General features: G+C 42.1%; 1 protein-coding gene across 8 annotated transcripts in view; it reads right to left on the bottom strand.

Annotated features, from left to right (window-relative positions):
• tenm4 (teneurin transmembrane protein 4) overlaps positions 1-20451 on the bottom strand; it is a 205294-nt gene that overhangs the window by 36737 nt on the left and 148106 nt on the right. For all 8 annotated transcript variants that reach the window (XM_046389708.1, XM_046389707.1, XM_046389709.1 and 5 more), the window contains 7 exons: positions 18352-18537; positions 12567-12713; positions 11516-11732; positions 7084-7203; positions 3437-3698; positions 1776-2043; positions 1520-1663 (listed from right to left, as the gene is read on the bottom strand). In XM_046389708.1, coding sequence (XP_046245664.1) covers positions 1520-1663; positions 1776-2043; positions 3437-3698; positions 7084-7203; positions 11516-11732; positions 12567-12713; positions 18352-18537 — 1344 coding nt within the window. The remainder of the gene's footprint in view (positions 1-1519; positions 1664-1775; positions 2044-3436; positions 3699-7083; positions 7204-11515; positions 11733-12566; positions 12714-18351; positions 18538-20451) is intronic.

The raw sequence follows: 20451 nt of genomic DNA, 5'->3' as shown, positions 1-20451 counted from the left end.
AACAGAATGGTCATGTTGCTCTGTTTCTGATGGATGGGTAAGAACTGTTAACAAGCTGAGTCTATTCTAATGTGCTAATGCTCCCCTTTCTGCTAGTAGTCCAAGACTGTATGAGTGCAGACATTCAGGCATGCACACCATGTTCTCATTAGAGCCAATCTACTCTTGGAAAATGTTCAAGTATGTAAATCGAAAGATGTTTCTGCTGCCCAATCAACGTAATCATATTTGAAATTCAGCATCTGCATGTCTAGCTCTGATGGTACTTGGTGACCTGAGTTCTTCGAGCAGCACAACATTTGGTCTATCAGAGAAGATCAGCCAAGCATCCCCTTCCTGGGACGTGATTTAATCTTAGGGGCTGCTGCTGCTGGGAGTAACAGACTGGCAGCAATTAAATTAGGGATGATCCTAAAAATGCTGGGCATGAACAAGACACGGAGGTGCCAAAGAGGAGGATAGGGTAAAGGATTGGCGATGGAGGTGGTGAAGGGACAAGGAACAGCTCTCTCCCTCCTCCAGACAACACACTCAGACTTGGCAGGTTTAACACGACAGATCAAAGTGCCACCTTCCTGAGCATTTTTCATGTAAGTATGCCTCATCTCCTCTGATGAGGCCTTCCAGACACAAACAGACGACGAAGCCTGGATAGTGACAGGTGCTGCCCAAAGTTTTTCTCTTTTCATTCCTACTCTTGCCTTTCAAGAGTAATTTGCCAGCAATAAGAAAATTGACCCCTCGCACCTAACAATGGACAGCGGTAATAAAAAAGTCAGATCTCTGCTAGGCTACATGACACTGTTGAATTGAAAAAGCCTCAAAATGTTACAGGAAGCGAAGACAATTCAGTGGTTCTAAAAGCATCATCTAAGGCACTGGGTGGACATGCTGGTGGTTATGTGCACTCCTTGGCACATTCAGAAAGATATGCAATTAGCAACAGCTAACTAACGTAAGGGTGGACTGATAAAAGATTTGTAACAGCTGATATAATTGTATAATAATGACAGTTTGGATGATGAAAAAGCTGATTAGTCAATTAATCGTCCGATTCCTCCCCAGCGCTGAGTGACTTTGTCGGTTTACTGATGGAATGAAATGGATTCTGTTGGATATTTAATCATCAAGATAAAAACAAAATGCTAGAGACTGGCACAGTGGACATAACTTCTTTCTTTCTCACGCTGCTTTACACTTGCATTGCTTGTGAACTTGACTGACAAGTGTAAAAAAAAAAAAATGCTAATTTGAAGAGACGCTTGTTTCCAGTGCGAGTTAAACTGTCTTTCTTTTGATTACACAGCAATAATGAACCATAGTGATCTGTATTATACTGTCTACATTTTAACAGCAGACACAAAATATTTTACCTCACACTGATAATGAAAAAAATAAACAATGCAGAATGTGTTAAAATTAGAAATTCATGCAGTATGAAATTATCTTTTGAGAAGGTATTTAAATGAACGAGTGGCTGAGAAAAGGAATGCAAAAAAGGGTTTAGCAATTGCCTCACCGCTCTGGATATTTAAAGCATGGTGCTTGTCTATAGTCCATCCTCCCAGTTTGGAAGCAGTGGTTTCGTAGCCCTGTAGAACAGCAGTCCTCTTCTCCCACAGAATAAGGTCTGGGCATGACTCATACTCAAAACCCACAGATACTAAAGAAAGAAGCAAAGATAAAATGAGAATTAGTGAATCACGTGTTCTGCATAAAAAAAGAAAGAAAAAAGCACAAATTGAATTATATGCAATACACACTTGAGCACTTACCAAAGGCTTCAGACAAGCCATAGACCTTCTGGCTGTAGACATCAGCCTTATCCCACACAAAGTCATATGAGAGGTTCGGGGCTGCAGGAAACCACTTTCTGTACAGCCTGCCTTCCACGGCCACCATGAGGTGAACCTTCATCAGGTTGAAAGGGATCGTGTAGTGGGTGAGAGTGACCCTCAGTATCGACTTGTAACCTGGAGTCCTACTGCTTAAATAGCTGAGTTTCATATCTGTCCCTGGTATAGGCACTTCTTCCTGTAGAGACTACGGACAAAAAAAAAAACAAAGCTTATCAATGACAGAATGCAAACATAAATCCTCAAACTAACTGACAGAAACTGTAAATGTTAAAATTTAAGTTGGGGTTAATAACATGCCTCTCCTTTTTCACACAGATCAATTTGTCTTTCCTTTGGTCAGTGGCCACTACACCCTTTGTCACATCATTTTCACAGCCTTGCCTCAAACCAAAGACATGGACCCATGGGAAGATTAGAAACATCAATTAGAGGACAAGTTTATGTGTTACAGGGAATCCAGTGAAGGATATCTTTATTATGTACTCCAGTGAGTATATTTCATAATTGATTTAATGATAGCCAAGTCCTTCATTAGGACAACAGTCCTCCTTGCAATCCATATGACAATGACATCAAATGAGTGCCCTTGGGCTCAGGGCTTGTGCAGTCAGATAATATATGGAGTAATAAAAGTTAGTTTAGCAGGAGACAACATTGTTGCCTTAGGAAATTTCCACAGAGGACAGACCTGTAACCTTTTGACAATGCAACAGCATTCCAGCACTTAGACACTGCATGGTGTTCGTATTAAGGATCAAAGGTCGACACCACTGCCGGTTTGGTTGACCAACTCTTCTCTGCTCTAATTGAGTCGCCTCTCGTCTGCAGCCTCCACAGTACATAACAAGATGTAAAGGAACAAGTACAACAGCAACTCAAAGCGACATTGGTCAGAGGACATGTCACTTAGAGGATGATGAGTTTTGTTTTAAATACCCACAGAGTGTAGCCAAGCCTTGGTTAATTGATCAGCATTCCCTTTTATGAGTACAAGTGCAAATTGGACGATGTCCCTGTATGGTACTCGCACAGCTCAAGGAACAGTAAAGACAAGGCTACTATAAATAGACAGGACAGCCTGCTAAATTCACTGATATGCCATAAATCTTATGAAGCAAAGTGGGAGACAAAGTAATTAAAGAAGGGCACAGAGATGCCTGCTAGACATAAAGCAGCCACACATTCACCCGCACTCACTAGCCCATGCAAGTGTGTGCTTGTATGGACAAGACACCAACACATGTAGACATCATGAAATACAAAAGCAAATCGTTTCCAGTGGCACTTGTATGCTTAACCTGGGTGACTACGACCCAGGAGAAATTAAAAATGTCCAGGTTGTTTTCTGTGTGCGAGGTAATCACCATCACTCTGCAGTGAGACAGTACAATGCGCACTGTAAATCACTACACTAGAGAGAGAAAACCACAGTGCTGCCACGAGCCGGAGTTACTATTACACTTGTACTTGATGAATAGCCTTCAGAGTCTCTCCCAGATGTGTGACATGAATCATTGGGAGGAAATACCCATGCAGATCACAACCTGCAGGATAGTGAGGAGGTGCAGGGCAGTCACCTGGATTTCGGGTACAACGGTCCTCCTTTCAGAGCAGGAGCCAGCGAATGCCGTGAGCGGCGCTGGAGACACCACAGGACTGGGTCTGGTAAAGCTGCTGAGGTCACAGCTAGGGATGTCATTCTCCTCATGCCGCATGACGATGGTATCCATGACAAAGAAGCGTCCCCACGGCAACCAGAGAGTGTGCTCCTGGGTGATGAATGGAGCGCGCTCAAAGTGTAGGGCTGCGGCCATGCCCCCATTGGTCACCAAGTCAAAACTGGAACACAGATGTGAACAATGTCAGAGAGGATAAATATTGACAGACATACAGTGAAGACAAATTCTGAAGTAAATACTGTGAAAAATCCCCTTTGGAAATGCATTTAGTCTGTTGAGGATTAAATTGTACCCCTGTTTGCAGTGAATATACTGTCTATTTTCCAATTAAGTGTTATAACAGATCAAACACTAATGCATTCATGTTCTTAATAACTGAAGACTGTTAAGTTAGGCTGGTATTTTACTGTTATCTTTTGGGCACACACAGGCTGAAAATACAATAATAATAAAAAATATAATTAATGACTGCAATAATCTCTATATTTTAGTTGAAGAATGGGATATAGTAGATGCATTCTTTAAGTTAAGGCATGAGTGTTTCACCCTCCATGCATGTGTAATACACTACTCACATTTATGTGTGTGTGTGTGTGTGTGTGAGAAAGAGAGAGAGAGAGAGAGAGAGAGATTTGTGCTGTAGGATGCAGGCAGCCACCGCTTCTCTATCGATCCCTCATATGAAGGCTGTCCACTCTCACATCAGTCTAAAAGCCCTGCAAAGCAATCCCATCCACTGCTGCATTTAAGGGCCTCTGCTTCTGCTCTGACCTGAGTGGGTTTCAGTAAACAGGCTGCATGCTGGTGATTTTCATCATCTCCAACCACTGCATGACAACAGCAAGCCTGCACCTGTGCTGGACTTGTAGAGCTAATGTCACTTCTCTCTAAGAGCCAATTAGCACCTGGTCACCCACAGGCCCTTTGGGACAGGGCCCTGTCCTCACATGGGAGGCATCTTTTCCAAATTACAGGAAAAAAAGCAGGCCAAATAGTTGCTTCAAATCCAGGTGACCTCCCTCTTATAAGCTGCTATAAAAAGAATCTGCTCCATCTAACTTTCCTTGATGGTAAACATCTGATGTCTGTGGTGATAAACAATGCTTTGTTTTGCCCTTGGCTTGGAGTGAGTAGAGTGAGTGTGTCCAGCAGTATGGAGACTGCAGAGCGAATTGGGAGCTGTGATAGTGGTACCCTTGTGCTGCCATGAGCGGCATCAGCGTCAATACGGCTGCGGCAGGTCAGTATGCATGACACCTGGAAGGCTCAGGAAATGCATGCTCAAAACACTTCTGGACAGATACTCATGGGCAGCGTGGCCGATCGATGAAAGGATTCACTGGCTGTTATCAATCATGACAACAGCCTTAAGCCATGTGACAAAACTTATTAAGCTACCAACAACAGTCTTGCTTGCTTTTGCCCTCGGGAAATGTATCAAGCTCAAAGAGTTAGCCCTACCAAAGAACCTCATACAGATTACAAGCACTCATTTCTTAGAAAATGAACACTGGTAATGAACAGGGGTCAACTTGGTGTTTAAGCGAGTCAAGGACACAGCAAAAAGTTGGTAAGAATGAATAATTATGGTATACATGCTGGGCACTTTTTGTATCTATGTTCCTCCAAATCAGGACCTCAATTAATTATGTAATAAGCTGGAATCCTTGTCAGCAGTTTACTCATTATTTGAGAATAACATAAAAGGGAAAACAGGTGTGCCTCAACGCCCAGCCATTCAGAAAATGGCTACACAGCTGTAAAGAAACTAAACTAACCTCTTTTGTTTAGGCCAGAAAACTTTTCAAGATAGTGGAAAAGGTAATTTAAAAAACTAAGCCCTTGGACAATAAAGAACACATCATAAAAATGAGTTGAGACAGCTTTTCCATTTCTAAGTGGCTGAACAGGTGCATTTCTGATTTCACGCTGCACTGAGCCAGTTTACGGTGATTGCAGGGGAGTTGCAGGAGACTGGGCATGTTTACAGGGGAACCTAGGAGATGGAGTAGTGTTTACACATAGGCTGCAAGGGAGAAAAGAGTATTGAGCTGTGCGAAGGAAAAACTGAGCGATGCACGTGAAAAATGGGACACGCATAAATGGGAAAAGGAGAGAGATGAGGGAAGTCGGTGCAGTGGAAAGGACATGAGACCTGGGCTCAAGGAAAGCACAGGAAATAAGTGAAAGATCCGTGCCCAGGAAGGAAAGGCTTAAGGGCAAGTGAGAGATTGGAGGAGGAAGAGCATGAAGGGATGAGGAGCACACGAAATAAGTGAGGAAGGTGAAGATGATGAGGTGGAGATGAGAGTTGTTTGTAAAACTAGAAGGAAGAGGGGACTGACAAGAAGATGGAAGGAACCAGGAGAAGCAAGAATGATTGAGATCAAACCCGCGACTAAGATGTGGGCCTTTAGAGTGTCAGTGACTGATAAAAGTGTCAGGAGGAAGTGGGGCTTGGAGAGCAAACACCAACTCATGCTGTGCTGTGATAGAGGGGCTTGGGTTGCCACAAGGTCTGACTAATACTGACTACTAAGAGAAGTACAGGAGGAATTGGAGGTTGTGAGTGTGTATTGTGTATGTGTGTGCAATCTGCTCCAACAACCAGATTCAAACGCGAACAGAATTCATAGAGACAATATGAGCCAGTTTTTCTCTCAGGCCTCTCACTCTCAGTCCAAGAAACAGATTGAAAACAGTCTGAGATTTTTGTCTGGATTTCTCAGAGAAACTCTCCTGGTGGCAAAGCAGCTGGTGCACAGTCCCTCAAAGAAAGCCAAACAGAGAACTCAGACGTTTTCCACTTGTTTTATTCAAACACTTGAACACAACAGTTTATCATTCTATTGGTACTGTAAGAAACAAACTTTAACCAAAGACAAGGAACTAGATGATGAATTTAGGTTCGAAGTTCCCTGTTTCTTGCAGTGGTAGAAATCGTCTGAGGAAGATAGTGGTAATCATCTACACCAATCACTGTATTTAAATAGATTCAAAATAACGACACAACTAACTAAGGTTAGGATTAAGATCAATGGCAAAAAAGCATTATTAAAAAAGCATTACTAAGCTACAATAATAGAGAAGCCAAATACAAAGCAAATTAATTGCAGGTTTCTGGCCTAAACTTAAATGTCTCATTTAATTCTCTAAATCTTCCATTGTCAAATAAATAATGTCCATCTGCACTATCTTTCATATCCACAGTGAGCTGCTTTGAATTGGCATATTTTTTTCTTTTCCTTCCCTGCTGCTACTGAAGCATAACTTATGAGTGTACCAGAAGGGCTTTGTTTGATTTCTCCGGGAATTGAGCCGAGAACTCCAAAATTGGACCAAATGGAAGCACAAAGCAGATCAATGGTGGCACAGTTTGCAGTGGCAACTGTGTTTTTTTCCTTCCATCATTAGAATTCGGCACAGATAAACAACAATATTTGACAATAACATAAATCTCATTGATCTATGCACAGCATATTTAGTTAACGGTTAGCTGCGTTTGCACGGCATCCTTTGTTTTGTTGTGTGTCAGAGTTCTTTACCTTCCATCCTGTCTGGTGATTGTGTAACCATAAGATGGGTTGTTGATGAAACTGATGTTGACTCCAACCAGTGGTGTTCCGTCCGAGGTCACTACTTGTCCACGAATGACACAAGCGTGGCTGCATAGGAATTAGAAAGACCAACAAATTACAATGACAAAATACTTAACGATGAAACTTTCTTTGCACAGGTAAACCAAAAACATATGATCAGAAAACAATAGTCCTGCAGTAAATCTTGTAAAGTAGTAAAGAGTTTTTATTTAATTGCATTATATTGTTGTGTGTCAAACATAGCTTGTCCACCTCATATATGCAAATGGGGATGGATGAGAGTTAAGTTGATAAAAATCTACAGTACATATGGATGTAATCAAACCGAAATACTGTACACAACAAAAGCAACAGCTATAATAGGAACAGAACCACGTAACACCTCATAGGATGTCTCGAAGGGTTTTTCCTACCCAGAATGGAAGGATAATGAGATAAGGAAGCTTTACTTTGCTTTTGCTCTAATTAAAAAAGGAGGATTTATCTTTTCCATTACAGAATACAAGAGAGGGAAATAATAGGACCGCAGATTGCATGACTTGCTTGGCTGGTTATCAAGACCTCGACAGATTTCCAGACTGACATCGGGTCTCCAGAAGCTGCATAAATTAGATCTGATCATCAGTCCCCACCAATCAATAGTGGGAAGTCACCCAAATTCACCCCTAATCTCACTGAACTGACGAGTTGAGACCTTGCTGTATCATGTCTCCTTCGTCCAGTCCTGCCTTCGTCATTAGCGAGGCCCAACTCACGGTCAGCCGTAGTTTCTGTAGTCGTTTGTAAAAAAAAATCCCCTAACAAATGCCTTACTGCCACTTCTTCATTAGACCATGGCTATTTTTAATACATTTGGGTCTTAAACACTGCCACGTACTGGAAACAATTAACACTAGCGTGTTAGGAGCTGCCCTCAACATGTCCTTACCAGAGGCAAGATCATTCACCCCACACTATCCTGGTCCCCAGGAACCCAGTTTTATGTTAATTAGGCCAGGTCCCCTTCAGAAGACCTTGGCTGTCCACCACTGCACTGTAAACAAGCAAGGAGATACTCCTCTGAATCCTTTGGCTCATACCTCAAGATCTATGGGGTATGATAGATGCATTTACATAGAATTACTACTAAAGTTAACCAGGCAGTGGCCTGGATGTCTACGATTAATCATTCATGCCGACAGTTTATTTTAGAGTCTTGTTTGAAGAGGCAATCATCCACATTTTCTTCAGATGGAGCTGTGAAAGTGGAACTATCTCCTTCCTGCCTCGGTGAACCACATGGGGAGAAGAATCCTCGCTGTCAAGACAAATGATTTAAATATTGACATCAAATACGGCAGAAAGAAAGAGCAGCAAAGGAAGCATGAAGCATTCGCTGCAGAATCTTCCCCTCTGTATGAGATTTCACTAGTCCAAGAGGATTCACAAAGTTAAAAGGGACGTCTCAATATATCAAACCTGCTGTTTATCATACATCATCCACAGAGGGCAAAGGGAGAACGTGAAAAATAAACAGGTGAAGCCGCTGGACTGCTTCATGTTCTTTCAAAAGGGAGTATTGTGAAAAACAAGACTTAGTTTAGTCAGGTTTTGGGGTGGATCGATTTCATGTCAGGAATGTTAACACGTGAAGCTCTCACCCTCACCGCTTCACTAACTTTTCATGATAAACTTGCACTATTTGAACAAGCCACTCTGAACTGACTGTCAGTTCAATGTCAAAAAAAATGAACTCAAACTTTTAGAATTGAGCATGCGAATGAAGTTTGCTTTTTACATATATTTTTGGGACATAAGAACAGCCAGGAATACTGACAGCTAATAGCAGCAGTTTTTAAAATTGGCAATTCTACTGTTATGTCAATTTAAAGATACAAAGCTGTGACACCATATAAACGTGTCACGAAATTAGAAAATATCCCTTTACCAGCATGTATTTATGAGGAAACCATATTGTTCTGTAGTATTTCAGACAAAATAACAAAAATGCACGCCTGACTTAAGCACAGAGAACTTTCAATGAGCAAGTCTAATAAATGATACCACCACTAGAGCAACAACAACATTATAACCCACACAAATTACTTGATTATTGGGTAAACCCTGCTGCAAATATAAGCATATGAATGCAGCCCGCTCATTTTCTGCCTGTATACCACCATGCACACTGAAGAGGGTAAAATGAGGAGCCATAAATGTACATTTTTAATTCTCTAAATATATAATATTGCCAAAAAGGACAGAGCACAGTGGGAGCAAAATAAACAAGAGGTTTTCTGACTCTAATGGCCTATGCTAATAAAAGAGTTATAAATAAAATAATAAAAGTCTGTAAATGAAGCGAATGCTTCTGTCTTGCTATTACCGGCCAGCCATCAATCTTTGCCCCAGTTGTTCCATGGATAAAGTCCCTGTTTACTATTCTAGATAGCATCCACTGCTGGGCCTTGGCAGTCTCTTGTATTATGTGTCATGGTGGAGAGTCGAGACGTTTTATGCAGTGGCAGATGCTTTATTCAGTAGCACCTTTGCAGCTTCTTGTGGTGGGAAACATCAGAAATAGCAGTCCAACATGTCTACCAGCATGAGGAAGTGGTTAATGGATCAATACAGAGATGATCAAGTGACCAGGGCAGGGATATCAGGAAGATGCTGAGACTGTGCCTGCAAGGCTCATCTGAGGCCCAGAGCCCCCTGTCATAACCGCTCATATCTGTCAGTGGGTGGGGAATGAATACCAAACATGAATAATAGATTATCACTGATATTTTTAGGTGAGCCGAGGCCTCCAATCTCGCAGCTCATCTCTGGATTCTTGATTTTACTTATTTATGGCTGCATCTTCTTGTGAGAGAGACAAGAGAATTACTTAACCCTCTATGGCTCTTCCTCTGTCCAGTGAAGAACTGCAAAATGTTAAGTGGCTCTTGAAAGACAGAAAAATGTCAATGAGGGAAAATGTCACGAAGTGTGTTGCAAGTGGTTTTCTCAAGTATGACACTGACACCACCACAGAAAGTTCAAAACCAGGCAGAGTTTTTTGACAGTTGGTGTAAGACAGTAATTGAATTGTCTTTTTTCCAACTGCAAACTTAACGACAACCGATGTCTGATCACGTTTTGATAAATAACCTTTGAACAGAAGAGCAACATGCTGCATTCGGACGGTGTAGAGTTAAAATTAGGTTTTAGAGCTGAGCTAAAATTGAAGCTGTCTGTTTTAGTTTAAGAAAGAGGACGTTTGCACATCTCAGCAAGCACCCAATACTAAGATGTGTTATGTAGTAAATTACACTTAAGGAAATAATCCTGCTCTGGGACATTTTTGAAACTGATTTTCCCTTCAAGAAAAAAGCAACATCTCTGTTGGGCTAAAAATAGAGATGTCTGAAACCACAACCTGCTGCTGTGATTTTTTAAAAAAGTCTCAAATGGCAAATGCGAGGAACTTTGTTTGATTTGTCTGCTGTTTTTGACACCATTTTATAAAATTATATCACGAGAGACTAAATTTTGAAATATTCTCAACTCTTTTATTTTTACTTTCTGTTGTTTTGACTGTTCTGTATTTGTTTCACAGCAGTATAGTAAGCCAAGATGAGAGATCCACAAGCAAATGGGATGCAAATAAGGTGACACAGCTTCACAAGCGATTAAAGATGAAAAGAGAAGGAGACAAAGGAAGCGAAAGGCAAGGGAATCTTATGGGACTTTGACAGTCATCCTGCCTGATATGAAACCATCTCAGATTCCATGGCTGGGGTGTCGTGAGCTGTGCCTCTGGGAGAGGGCCTCAGATGGATTACAGTAAAAGTAATCACAATACATGAATATGAGATGCCTTTTGTGCCAGGGAATGCTCCTTGCCTTTTGCCACATTCTATGTTTGTCCGTCATCATCTGTCTATCATCCTTCTAGCTATGCATGCCACCAGTCCGTGCCCATTTCAGCCTCCACGGCCAGCATTTTGCATTCGATCTGTCAGAGATCTGTCAGTGCAATAACCATGGCATTGTAAATGTACTGGCCTACAATAATATTTCATTGATTTGGGGTTGCATCTGAAATGTTTTTGCTTGACTTACATAAAGGGTGATGCTGGCCATAACGAAAATTCAGGCTAGATCAATGTTAAGTCCAGTGGAAATGAGCAGAGCTGAACAGTCAAGCATCCTGAATAGATGAATTCAAATGTGAAGCAAACTAAATCCAGCAATTACTCAGTTACTAAAACTAATGATCATATGTTAAAAAAAAATTTAAAAAAAAGATTGATTTAATATTGATGTCAGAAATCCCTTTCCAAGACAACTCTTGTCTTGCTGAAGAATGTAGCACTCAATGGTGTTTGGTGGGAGTAATGCACAAGTCACTCACTTTCCATCAAAGGGGTTGGCACCAGGGATGATGTGGGTGCTGTCCCTGCCCACCAGGAAGTGCACGCGGTCATAGAAAGTCTGCAGGTTGCTCTGAGCAGAGGACATCTGTGTCTCCTGGATGATGTCCAGGGGGTCCGGGGAGCCCACACACAAGGAGGTGGTGTGACAGGTTGCCTGCAGACAGCAGTCTGGATCCATGCAGTCCACCAAGCCATCTGACAAGGTTAAACAAGTCACACACACACACACACACACAGTCATTAAACAACACCCTGGACACACACCTGGTAAAAGAAACTAAGCATGTATGTTGGACTCATTCATTTTGACTGTTGCCCGTAGTGTACATTTCATCCTGGACAACATTTCATCACCTCTGGCACTACTTGTGGTTCTATAACTGTAATTTAGCTGAAATAATACAAAATAGGCAGAGCTGCTGTGCAATGCACTTTACTTTGCTAAAGTGGGTCACTGGACTCCCTACCCTTTGCTTTCAGGGGCCTTTCTGGCCAGATGGGTGATAAAAATAAACCCTGCTGTCAGGAGTCAGTCAAATCCCCAGAAGCACCCCGTCTTTGCCAGCAAGAGCCCTATGGTCTCTGTACAATGATGGGGAGAGAAACAACCCCTGCATAAATAAGGGATGCTAGCACAAGCTCAAGCCTAGAATGAGGTCTGGAAGAAAGGAAGTCACGTCTTCCACTTGGCCTCAAGAGTGGTGCAGCCCCCTGGCTGCCTCTGTGTGTGTGCCTGGCTCTGCTCAGGGCTAGTTAGAGGGCAGAGCAGGAACTTCCTCCTGGGGCCAGTGCATGCTCGGGTCCTCAGGCCAGCTACTCTGCTCTTTAATAAAAACCTGTTGTCCAGGTGACTGACTGGAAGCCATTCCTCATAAGAGTACAACTAAGCCTGGAAAGCATAAAGCAGGTACAGTATATTCTCGAGAACAAAGGTGGTTAATTCTGTAGTCAAATCATGTCTAGTTAAGAGTCCCTGTTGATGCTTGGCCAGTGTCAGAAGGCACTGTTGGGTGTTGTTTGTGATTTTACCTCCATCGTTGTCCTTGACATCACTGCAGGCAGTTTCCATAGAGGTGTCACAGCCAGTGCCCCTCCAGCCCAGCTGGCATACACAGTACCAGCCATTGTTACCCAGAGTGCACCTACCATTTCCATTGCACAAACCAGGACAGCCCTCTGTGTAACAAAAAAAGGACAAAGACAGAGGTCAGAACAGGATATCAAATAGAGCAGCAGAACAGACAAATACTGTATAATGCTGTATTTACTGGATACTGTGGGCCAACAATAAAACAGTGACAAGACATTTTCATGACAATTGTTTGTTGATAACAGTTCTCTGATAGCAAAGAACGAAAGTCATTTTAATAGCTGGTAAGGGTGGCTATAATGACTCTCAGCTGAAGTTGATTAATTTGATATACCTTTTGTGAAGCTTCTAATATCCCTTTGCAGTAGAATCAGATAAGAGGGATCTTGTAAATCAATATTCACTCATTACTACAGTAGATTGGCCCCCTAGTATCTACACAACTACTGTTGGATAATGAGAGCAGTGGTGTATATGCTTACATTCCTGCACATAATTGGATCCGTTTTTATGTAATTTTTGAATGTGACCACCATTATGATCATAGCACTGCTGCTACTATTGTCTGCACGGAAGAATGAGCTGCAACAAAACTGAATTAATTATCTTTTTTTCGGTCTCTTCTTTGATAAATTGTCTCCAGGCTGTTCTTAGCAATCAATAACATTATCTGCTCAGGTAGAGTACATGTTCCATCATTAAGAGAAGCAGCATTCAATATAAAATAGGAAGTGGATAAGGCTGAGCATGATAGTATTATGCATGGAACAACTTAGCTCGCTACCAACTGTGTTACCGGGCGTGTGACCCCAGGGAAGAACGACAGGTGAAACATTCCTCTATCTCTCTCTGAACAGGTCTTCACAAGGGCACAGATCAGAGGATTATCTCACCCATTTTTCTACCACTGTTCGGCATTTATCTGGTACTTTATGATTTGTATCCCCTCGCTGAGGCAGAGTCAGAGGGTAACATCTCAAGATATCAAACGCACAAGTCTGTCACAGTTTGTGTTGTTAGCAAGCTGCCTTGATAGAGAGAATGTTAAGCTGACCCATTTTATCTACTAAAGAGACTGGGGCAGCTGTCTCAGTGCTCTTACATCACACAGAATAAGAGTGGGAGAATGAGAGAGCAGGAAAGCAAGAGAGACGGGTGCAGTCAGTGAATACAGACGTGTATTAAAGGCAGAAAGAACAGCTGAAGGAAGAAACGGTGATAAGAAAGAAGCAGAGATAAGTATTTAGGAAGACAAAAGGCTGAAGGAGCACTAAGATAGATGTGTGTTGTAGATAGCATGGTTAGCTGAGTGATGCATCAATTGCATTTTAGTTGCTGGCAGCACTGAGAAAGGACAGTATCACAGTCATAATGCAGCCATGGAGCAGCGAACACTTTATACCAACAATTTATACAAGTTATTTCACACGTGTGCCTTTTAAATGGCAATTTAATACATAATAAACCCAAAAGCAGAACTAAGATTCAGTGTACAACAATTGTGACAAGTTATTGCCTGATAATGAAGATTCCTCTCTGTTCCCGTGTTCATTCTTCCCCAGTAGAAACATGGGTTGACTGAGAATCCTTAGAATTTATGCATAAACATAAATGAAAAACAAACCACCAGCACACAAACTGTTTGATAATGGCAATACATATAGGACCATTTTCTTCTTGTTTCCCTGAAGAAACAGACTCACTGTTGAAGGCTAATGCCATTACAGAGAGTCTTGCCTCCTAGACACGTCTGGGCATTAGCTGTCCTTTTATTGAGCAAATGGACAAAACAACTGTGGTTAGACCAGTGGAGACACATGATTAGTAAACTCTGAATGTTTATTACAAAGATAAATAAAGATCCACTCTCTGTTGGCACCAGTTCAACTTAATTGGCAACCCTTTCAGAGAGGAGCCCCTGCTGAGCCCTGCCCAAGCCTGACTGAAACGGCTCCAAACGTGAGGCTGCAAGTGTTCGAAGGACTCCTCTGGCAGCAGCTCTCTTGCCAGGTGGTCCGGTACCAAGGACACAGTGAGGGGGGGTGGGGGGTGAGGGGTGGTGCTGGAGGCAGAGAAGGAGGATTGCTGCAGAGCCTCCACCCCCTGCTTGCCCTGCACCAACCAGACCATGAACTCTTTTAATTAGAGAGGATGCGGCCTCAGCACCTATCAGGCCCTGCTCACAGCTGCACACTCATCCATAATGCATGGCGCAAGTTATGAGGCCCCTTTCCCAACACACCCCCCCATTAGGAAAAGCAAGGCCGCACACGAACCACATAAAGAAAGCAGCACAACTTGACTCAGAAGGTGTGAAAGTGCTAAGTGGAGATTACTGTGTGACGACATGGAAAAAAGTTGATGGCAGGTGGGAATCTTTAGAATGAGTTGATCAGGGCAACAGGAGGTACACAGTGTTCGAGTATGTCAATGTAGGGGAAGAGCATGGTGTGTGTGCATGATTTGTTAATGCTGGCTGGAGTTACAATGGAGGAGGGCAAAATAGAAGGAAGGAGGAATGCCATACCTTTCACTACCTTATCCAGATAGTGAGCTTGGGAGATAAAAGACAGGACATATAAGGAGGAGGTTTGAACAGTGCCACTTCCATGACAAGACAGCAAAGCAAGGTGTTAGTTTACATTACAAAAGGGAAATAAAGCAAAGGAAAAGCGCAGTCATGACGCAAAACCATGCATTACAAGCAACACAAGAAAAACAATCCAACTCAGAGGGAGAGGGATGGGGACAGAAAAAAAAAGACAGAGGGGGCTGTGGAACAAAGAGAAAGAGAGCGAGAGCGAGAAAGAAAGAGAGGGAGAAATAAAAAAGAGTGAGAGACAGGGTAAAAAGTGATATGTTCAGAAAGAACATTTCAATCTGTGCCCATTTATCAACTGCCGGGATCAGCAGAATATCTCAGGGGAGTATTTCAAAAGCTGTGTGATTGATGCACATATTACCACCCTTAAATCTCTCAAGCAGCATCATACAGGAGGTCAGGATGTTCAGCAAAAAACATTTTTAATCTCGAAACACCTCTGTAGATGATGAGGTCACGCGAGGCTTAGACAGCGGTGGGGCCGTCAGACCTCCTATCCTCCACAACACGGGGCTTAGGGCCAACGCAGAGCTCTCAATAATGAAAATTGATTTAAATTGAGATCCTTGGCTTCTTAATGGATGACACTGAGGAATATCCTTGTCGAGGGAGTGGGGATCTCAATATGGCACTTATAAAAGGCCCATCAATAATGTAAGGCCAGCATATAAAACATTCACAGACTGAGTCAATGCTCTGTACTCAGACAGATCCACTCCTAGATATGTATGAGAACATTGTGAGAAAAATTTCTTCCATCTACTTTTTCCCCATCTCCCCACTGAATCAAATATAAAGATAAAGTGGGAGTTGAAAAATTCTGCTTACTGAAATGCTGTGGCAGAGGGGGGAGAGATGGCCTGCGTGTTCCCACATCATCTGTGATGCTTGATTGGCTGGATTTTAGTATGATAATGAGTGAGCTACCATGTTAGGTGGCAACTGTCAACAAACTGCGGTGGATCTTTTACTTATACTCTTTTACTAGTAACAACAATGCTGACTGATACAAAGCTTATTTCAACATTAAATGGCAATTTAATAATTATAATAATTATTATAATAATTCATACCCTTTTCGGTAGTTCACTTACACTACCACATATTTGGGGTAAAAAGCATATCACACTGACATATAATTGAGTACAAGTAAAAAGAAGGAAATGAATGGAAATACTCATGTAAAGTACCATTAGCTCAAAACTGCATTTAAGTACAATACTGGAGTAAAAGTTTTAGAGAAGAGAAGAGAAGAGAAGAGAAGAGAAGAGAAGAGAAGAGAAATAATGCAACACAGGAACAAACTGGTAACGTCTGAAGCAGGCATCACATAGCATGTCCTCTGGATCACGGGTTCTCAACCCCCGGGCCATGGCCCGGTACCGGTCCGTGGGTCATTTGGTACCGGGTCGCACAGAAAGAATAAGTAACTTACATTATCTCCTCTTTATTGATTATCTGAGTCTGAATGATGTTTTATTTTGAAAAATGACCGGATTCTCTTCGTTACATCCGCCTATGACTCACTCTTGACGCATGTCAAGATGCTTGTCTCGGTCACGTGATACGTTACCGCTAAAAATAAACCCACAAGCTAGCAAAATGAGTAAAAAACAAATGTCTCTGGAAAGGGGAAAGGCTCTAGATGGGGCCGTCTCGTTCTCGGCTCCCACTGAATCAGCGTTATGGTGAGTTGTTTTTTCCTGTACTTTTCTTGTTTTTGCGGTGTATCTTATTTTGAAGGCATGTTTAAACGTTACCATAGCGACCAGAGAGCGTTGAGGGTAGAGAGGATGTTACTAATGTTATGTTGTTGGCGCGATGTTACAAAGATGCTGTTAATAAAGTTGCGAGTACACATTGGATTCACGTTTATTGTTATATTTAAAAAATACCCCAGTTTTTTTCCTTTTATTTTGTTGTATTTATCTGCCACCCTGTAAAGGCCAGTCCGTGAAAATGCGGCCTGATATTAAACTGGTCCATGGCGCAAAAAAGGTTGGGGACCGCTGCTCTGCATGGTCCGCTCTGATGTCTGGAGGTGGTCTGATAGTCCTGACATCAAATCTCATAAAGCTATCTATGTTATGTTACTTGTCTTAATGAGCTTAATGAGTTACACTTTACACTACAATGAAACCTTGCAACATCTATGACCATAACTAATAACTAATAACTAATATCCTCCTGTTGTCCTTTAGGCAGTCAGGCATTTCAAACAGAGCAGGGAGGTCTTGGTGGAGGTCACCTACTGCTTACTTATGAGAGCAGCATGGCTGACTCTGTTGTTGCTAGCATTTACACATTACCGCAGTCACCAGTCCCTTATGACAAACAAATGCTCACAGTGGAAATGCCAACTATCCACCAACATCAAAATCATAAAAACGTACTTTCAACAGAAAGTGTTGCGTACACACTCGGTAAGTATTCTCACTGCAAAGTAGTTTGACAAAAATAAGAGTCAACATTATAATGCCATGAACCACTGCTGACACTCTCTGCTAAAGTATTATGAAATCCACTTCAAAACGCATAGCACTTAAGGACTCTACACTCTGGCAACAAAATGAAAACTCAGTTGAAACTTTTTTTATTTTTTTTTTAATATTTTTTTAGGTAAGGTTTTCATGAATGCTCCTGACATTCAGTCAAGGTTTGAAAACTTAACTTCTGCAAGTGTTTACAGAAGAACAACTGCTAAGAGTGGTGGTTGAGCTGCTCACATGTCAGCATTTGAAATTAATAGTAAATGAAAAGGGAGCAAAGAAAGAGATGAGGAAAAGGATGGGTAAAATGAAAGGACACCTTAGCACATTCCCACATTAAAATGCATGAAGGCAAGCCTCAGATCCTTGAGTAAACCTGTTCATGCTTTACTGAGTTGCACAAATTCAATTAAGCATGCTTTTCCCTCTCTTCTCCAAGTGGACCCTTCCCCTCACACCCAGAGCTTCACACACACACACACACACACACACACACACACACACACACACACACACACACACACTCACACACACAGACAGACAGACAGCCTATGCTGGCCCCTCAAACCCCCCCCCAAACACACAGACACACAGAGAGTCCCCCACCAAAACCAAAACCTCTTCCCATCCTACCGATAGTGCAGTGTTCTCCGTTCCAACCCGGACTGCATTCACATTTGCCGTCCTTGCAAGTGCCATGTTCATTGCAGCGAGGGTGACACGCCCTCTGGTCACACCCAGTGCCCATCCAGCCGTCGTCACAGCGGCAGCTGCCCGACACACAAATGCCATGGCCACCACAGTCCGCTGCACAAATCTCTGTGGGAGACAGGGACATAGAAAAAGACAAAAAGAGAGTGGGGGAAGACAGACAGATAGGAAGGAAGGAGCAGGGGGGGCGGAGGTCGGATGGAAAGAGAAGACAAGGTGGTGACGGGACAAGGCAACAAGGGTGAAGAAAAGACAAATCCAAGAGTTATTGTCAAGGAAAGGGGGCCATGCTCCACTACCTTGTCTGATGGCAGCTGAAAGGAAATTCCTGCACCTCATAAGGGGCAATCCTTTTTGACAATACAAATCTAATAAGTCCATTACAAAGAAAAGACATGGATTGTGGGGGCCTTAGAAGACTTATTCTTCTCCTTGTCTCTTCTCCACTTTGTAAATTCACCTCTTTCTGCCACAAGGGGGGAAAATACACAGCTGGAATTTCTTATAGGAATGGAAACATCATCAGCACTACCATTTTGATGAAACTGTAAATCTTAGTGTATTTCCCCTATGTGCTGTAACTTCATGGCATTGCCACATGGACTACTGGCAGGAACTAAGGCTCCACAGAATGATTCAAGGCATAGGATGTTAATATGCTATTTTTACTCTACCTAAGTGCAGTGTAGCAGAGGAAGAAGTACATTCATGGAATGAAGGAGAATGAGAGACAGAGTCACAGTAAAGCTTGGCTGGCGCTATTGTGAGGCAGCTGAAAGACCTCCCTGACAGGCTGTGACAGAGCCTGGGACATTACCCGCGTCTCATGAACTCAAGGGAGAGTATGACAAGACGAAAGCCCAAAGAAATTAAGCACTTGCAGATTTATTATGAATCTCATTGAAATGTTAACCTCTTTATTAACTATTGTGTTAAGAAAGAGGCTTTGCATATGGGCAACAGGGAACAAAAGCCATGTATTCCTGGCTTATTACGCCAAGCCAATTCAAACATGACCACAAGGGACAAAACTGAAGGTAAAATCTTTTAATAACTCAATTACTGCCTTTACAGCGCTCATTTTGTCATTGCTACAAATTAAATTTCAATGGTATTTTCAGCCACAAACCATAACATGACATTACCAGCTTAAAAGGATTTTTTTTAAAAATCACTCCCCCTGCTAATTACAGCACTTAGTTAAACTACGAAAATGCTAATTTTACATCTGACTTTTGATTTAGATGTACAATATGCTAACAGCGTTTGAATCAGTGGCCCTTACGTAAACGTGCGCGCACACACGCCAAATCTCATTACACACGCGAACAGAAAAAAAAAATCACACTAGAATTGGGTAACAGAGGTTTGCCCATCAATCATTTTCTGTTTATTGTGGAACCATGCCTTCTACGTACTCTAAAGACAATATTAACACTGTTAAATAAGAGCTGCTAATGAACACAATGAACATCTTGAGTGATCTCATTAACACATATGTTAAAAAAAAGAAAAAAAAAAGAAAAAACTGACCATGCCAGTTCCTTTCTCAGAATTATTAAAGTGCATACTGGTCTGAGGAAGAAAAGACTCAAACTGACTGAGAGACAACTGTTCACTTGGAACACAGCAAAAAGCTTTAACGTGATAAAGATGCAATTACAGCCTGCAGGCAAACCCTCATTATCTGTGGCCAGAGGAGTCCACAGTGAGAAATACCCCCATCCCCATGATGGCCGTTACCATTTGCACTAAAGGACCGTGTAAACAAACTTTCCTCTGGGTGGGAGAATGGCAAAAATGGCATAAAAACACACATATTAAAGGACATAAAACCTCAGGCATTGTTTTATGGCTTGTAACAGTATTACTACCAACTGTGCACACCCAGGTTGTGCTGTTCCACAGCCACATGAGAAAATGAGTTTGTGACTTAAAAGTATTGGGAAAGGGGATTAAAGAATCTCAAAAGATATATTGAAAGCTTTCCATCTTTTTCTTCCACCCGGTCTGCAAGGTTAC

Source organism: Scatophagus argus, chromosome 5 (genome assembly GCF_020382885.2).
Source record: "Scatophagus argus isolate fScaArg1 chromosome 5, fScaArg1.pri, whole genome shotgun sequence".
Taxonomy (NCBI): domain Eukaryota; kingdom Metazoa; phylum Chordata; class Actinopteri; family Scatophagidae; genus Scatophagus; species Scatophagus argus.
The sequence above is the reverse complement of the archived record's forward strand: the minus strand, read 5'-3'. Positions and strand labels throughout refer to the sequence as shown.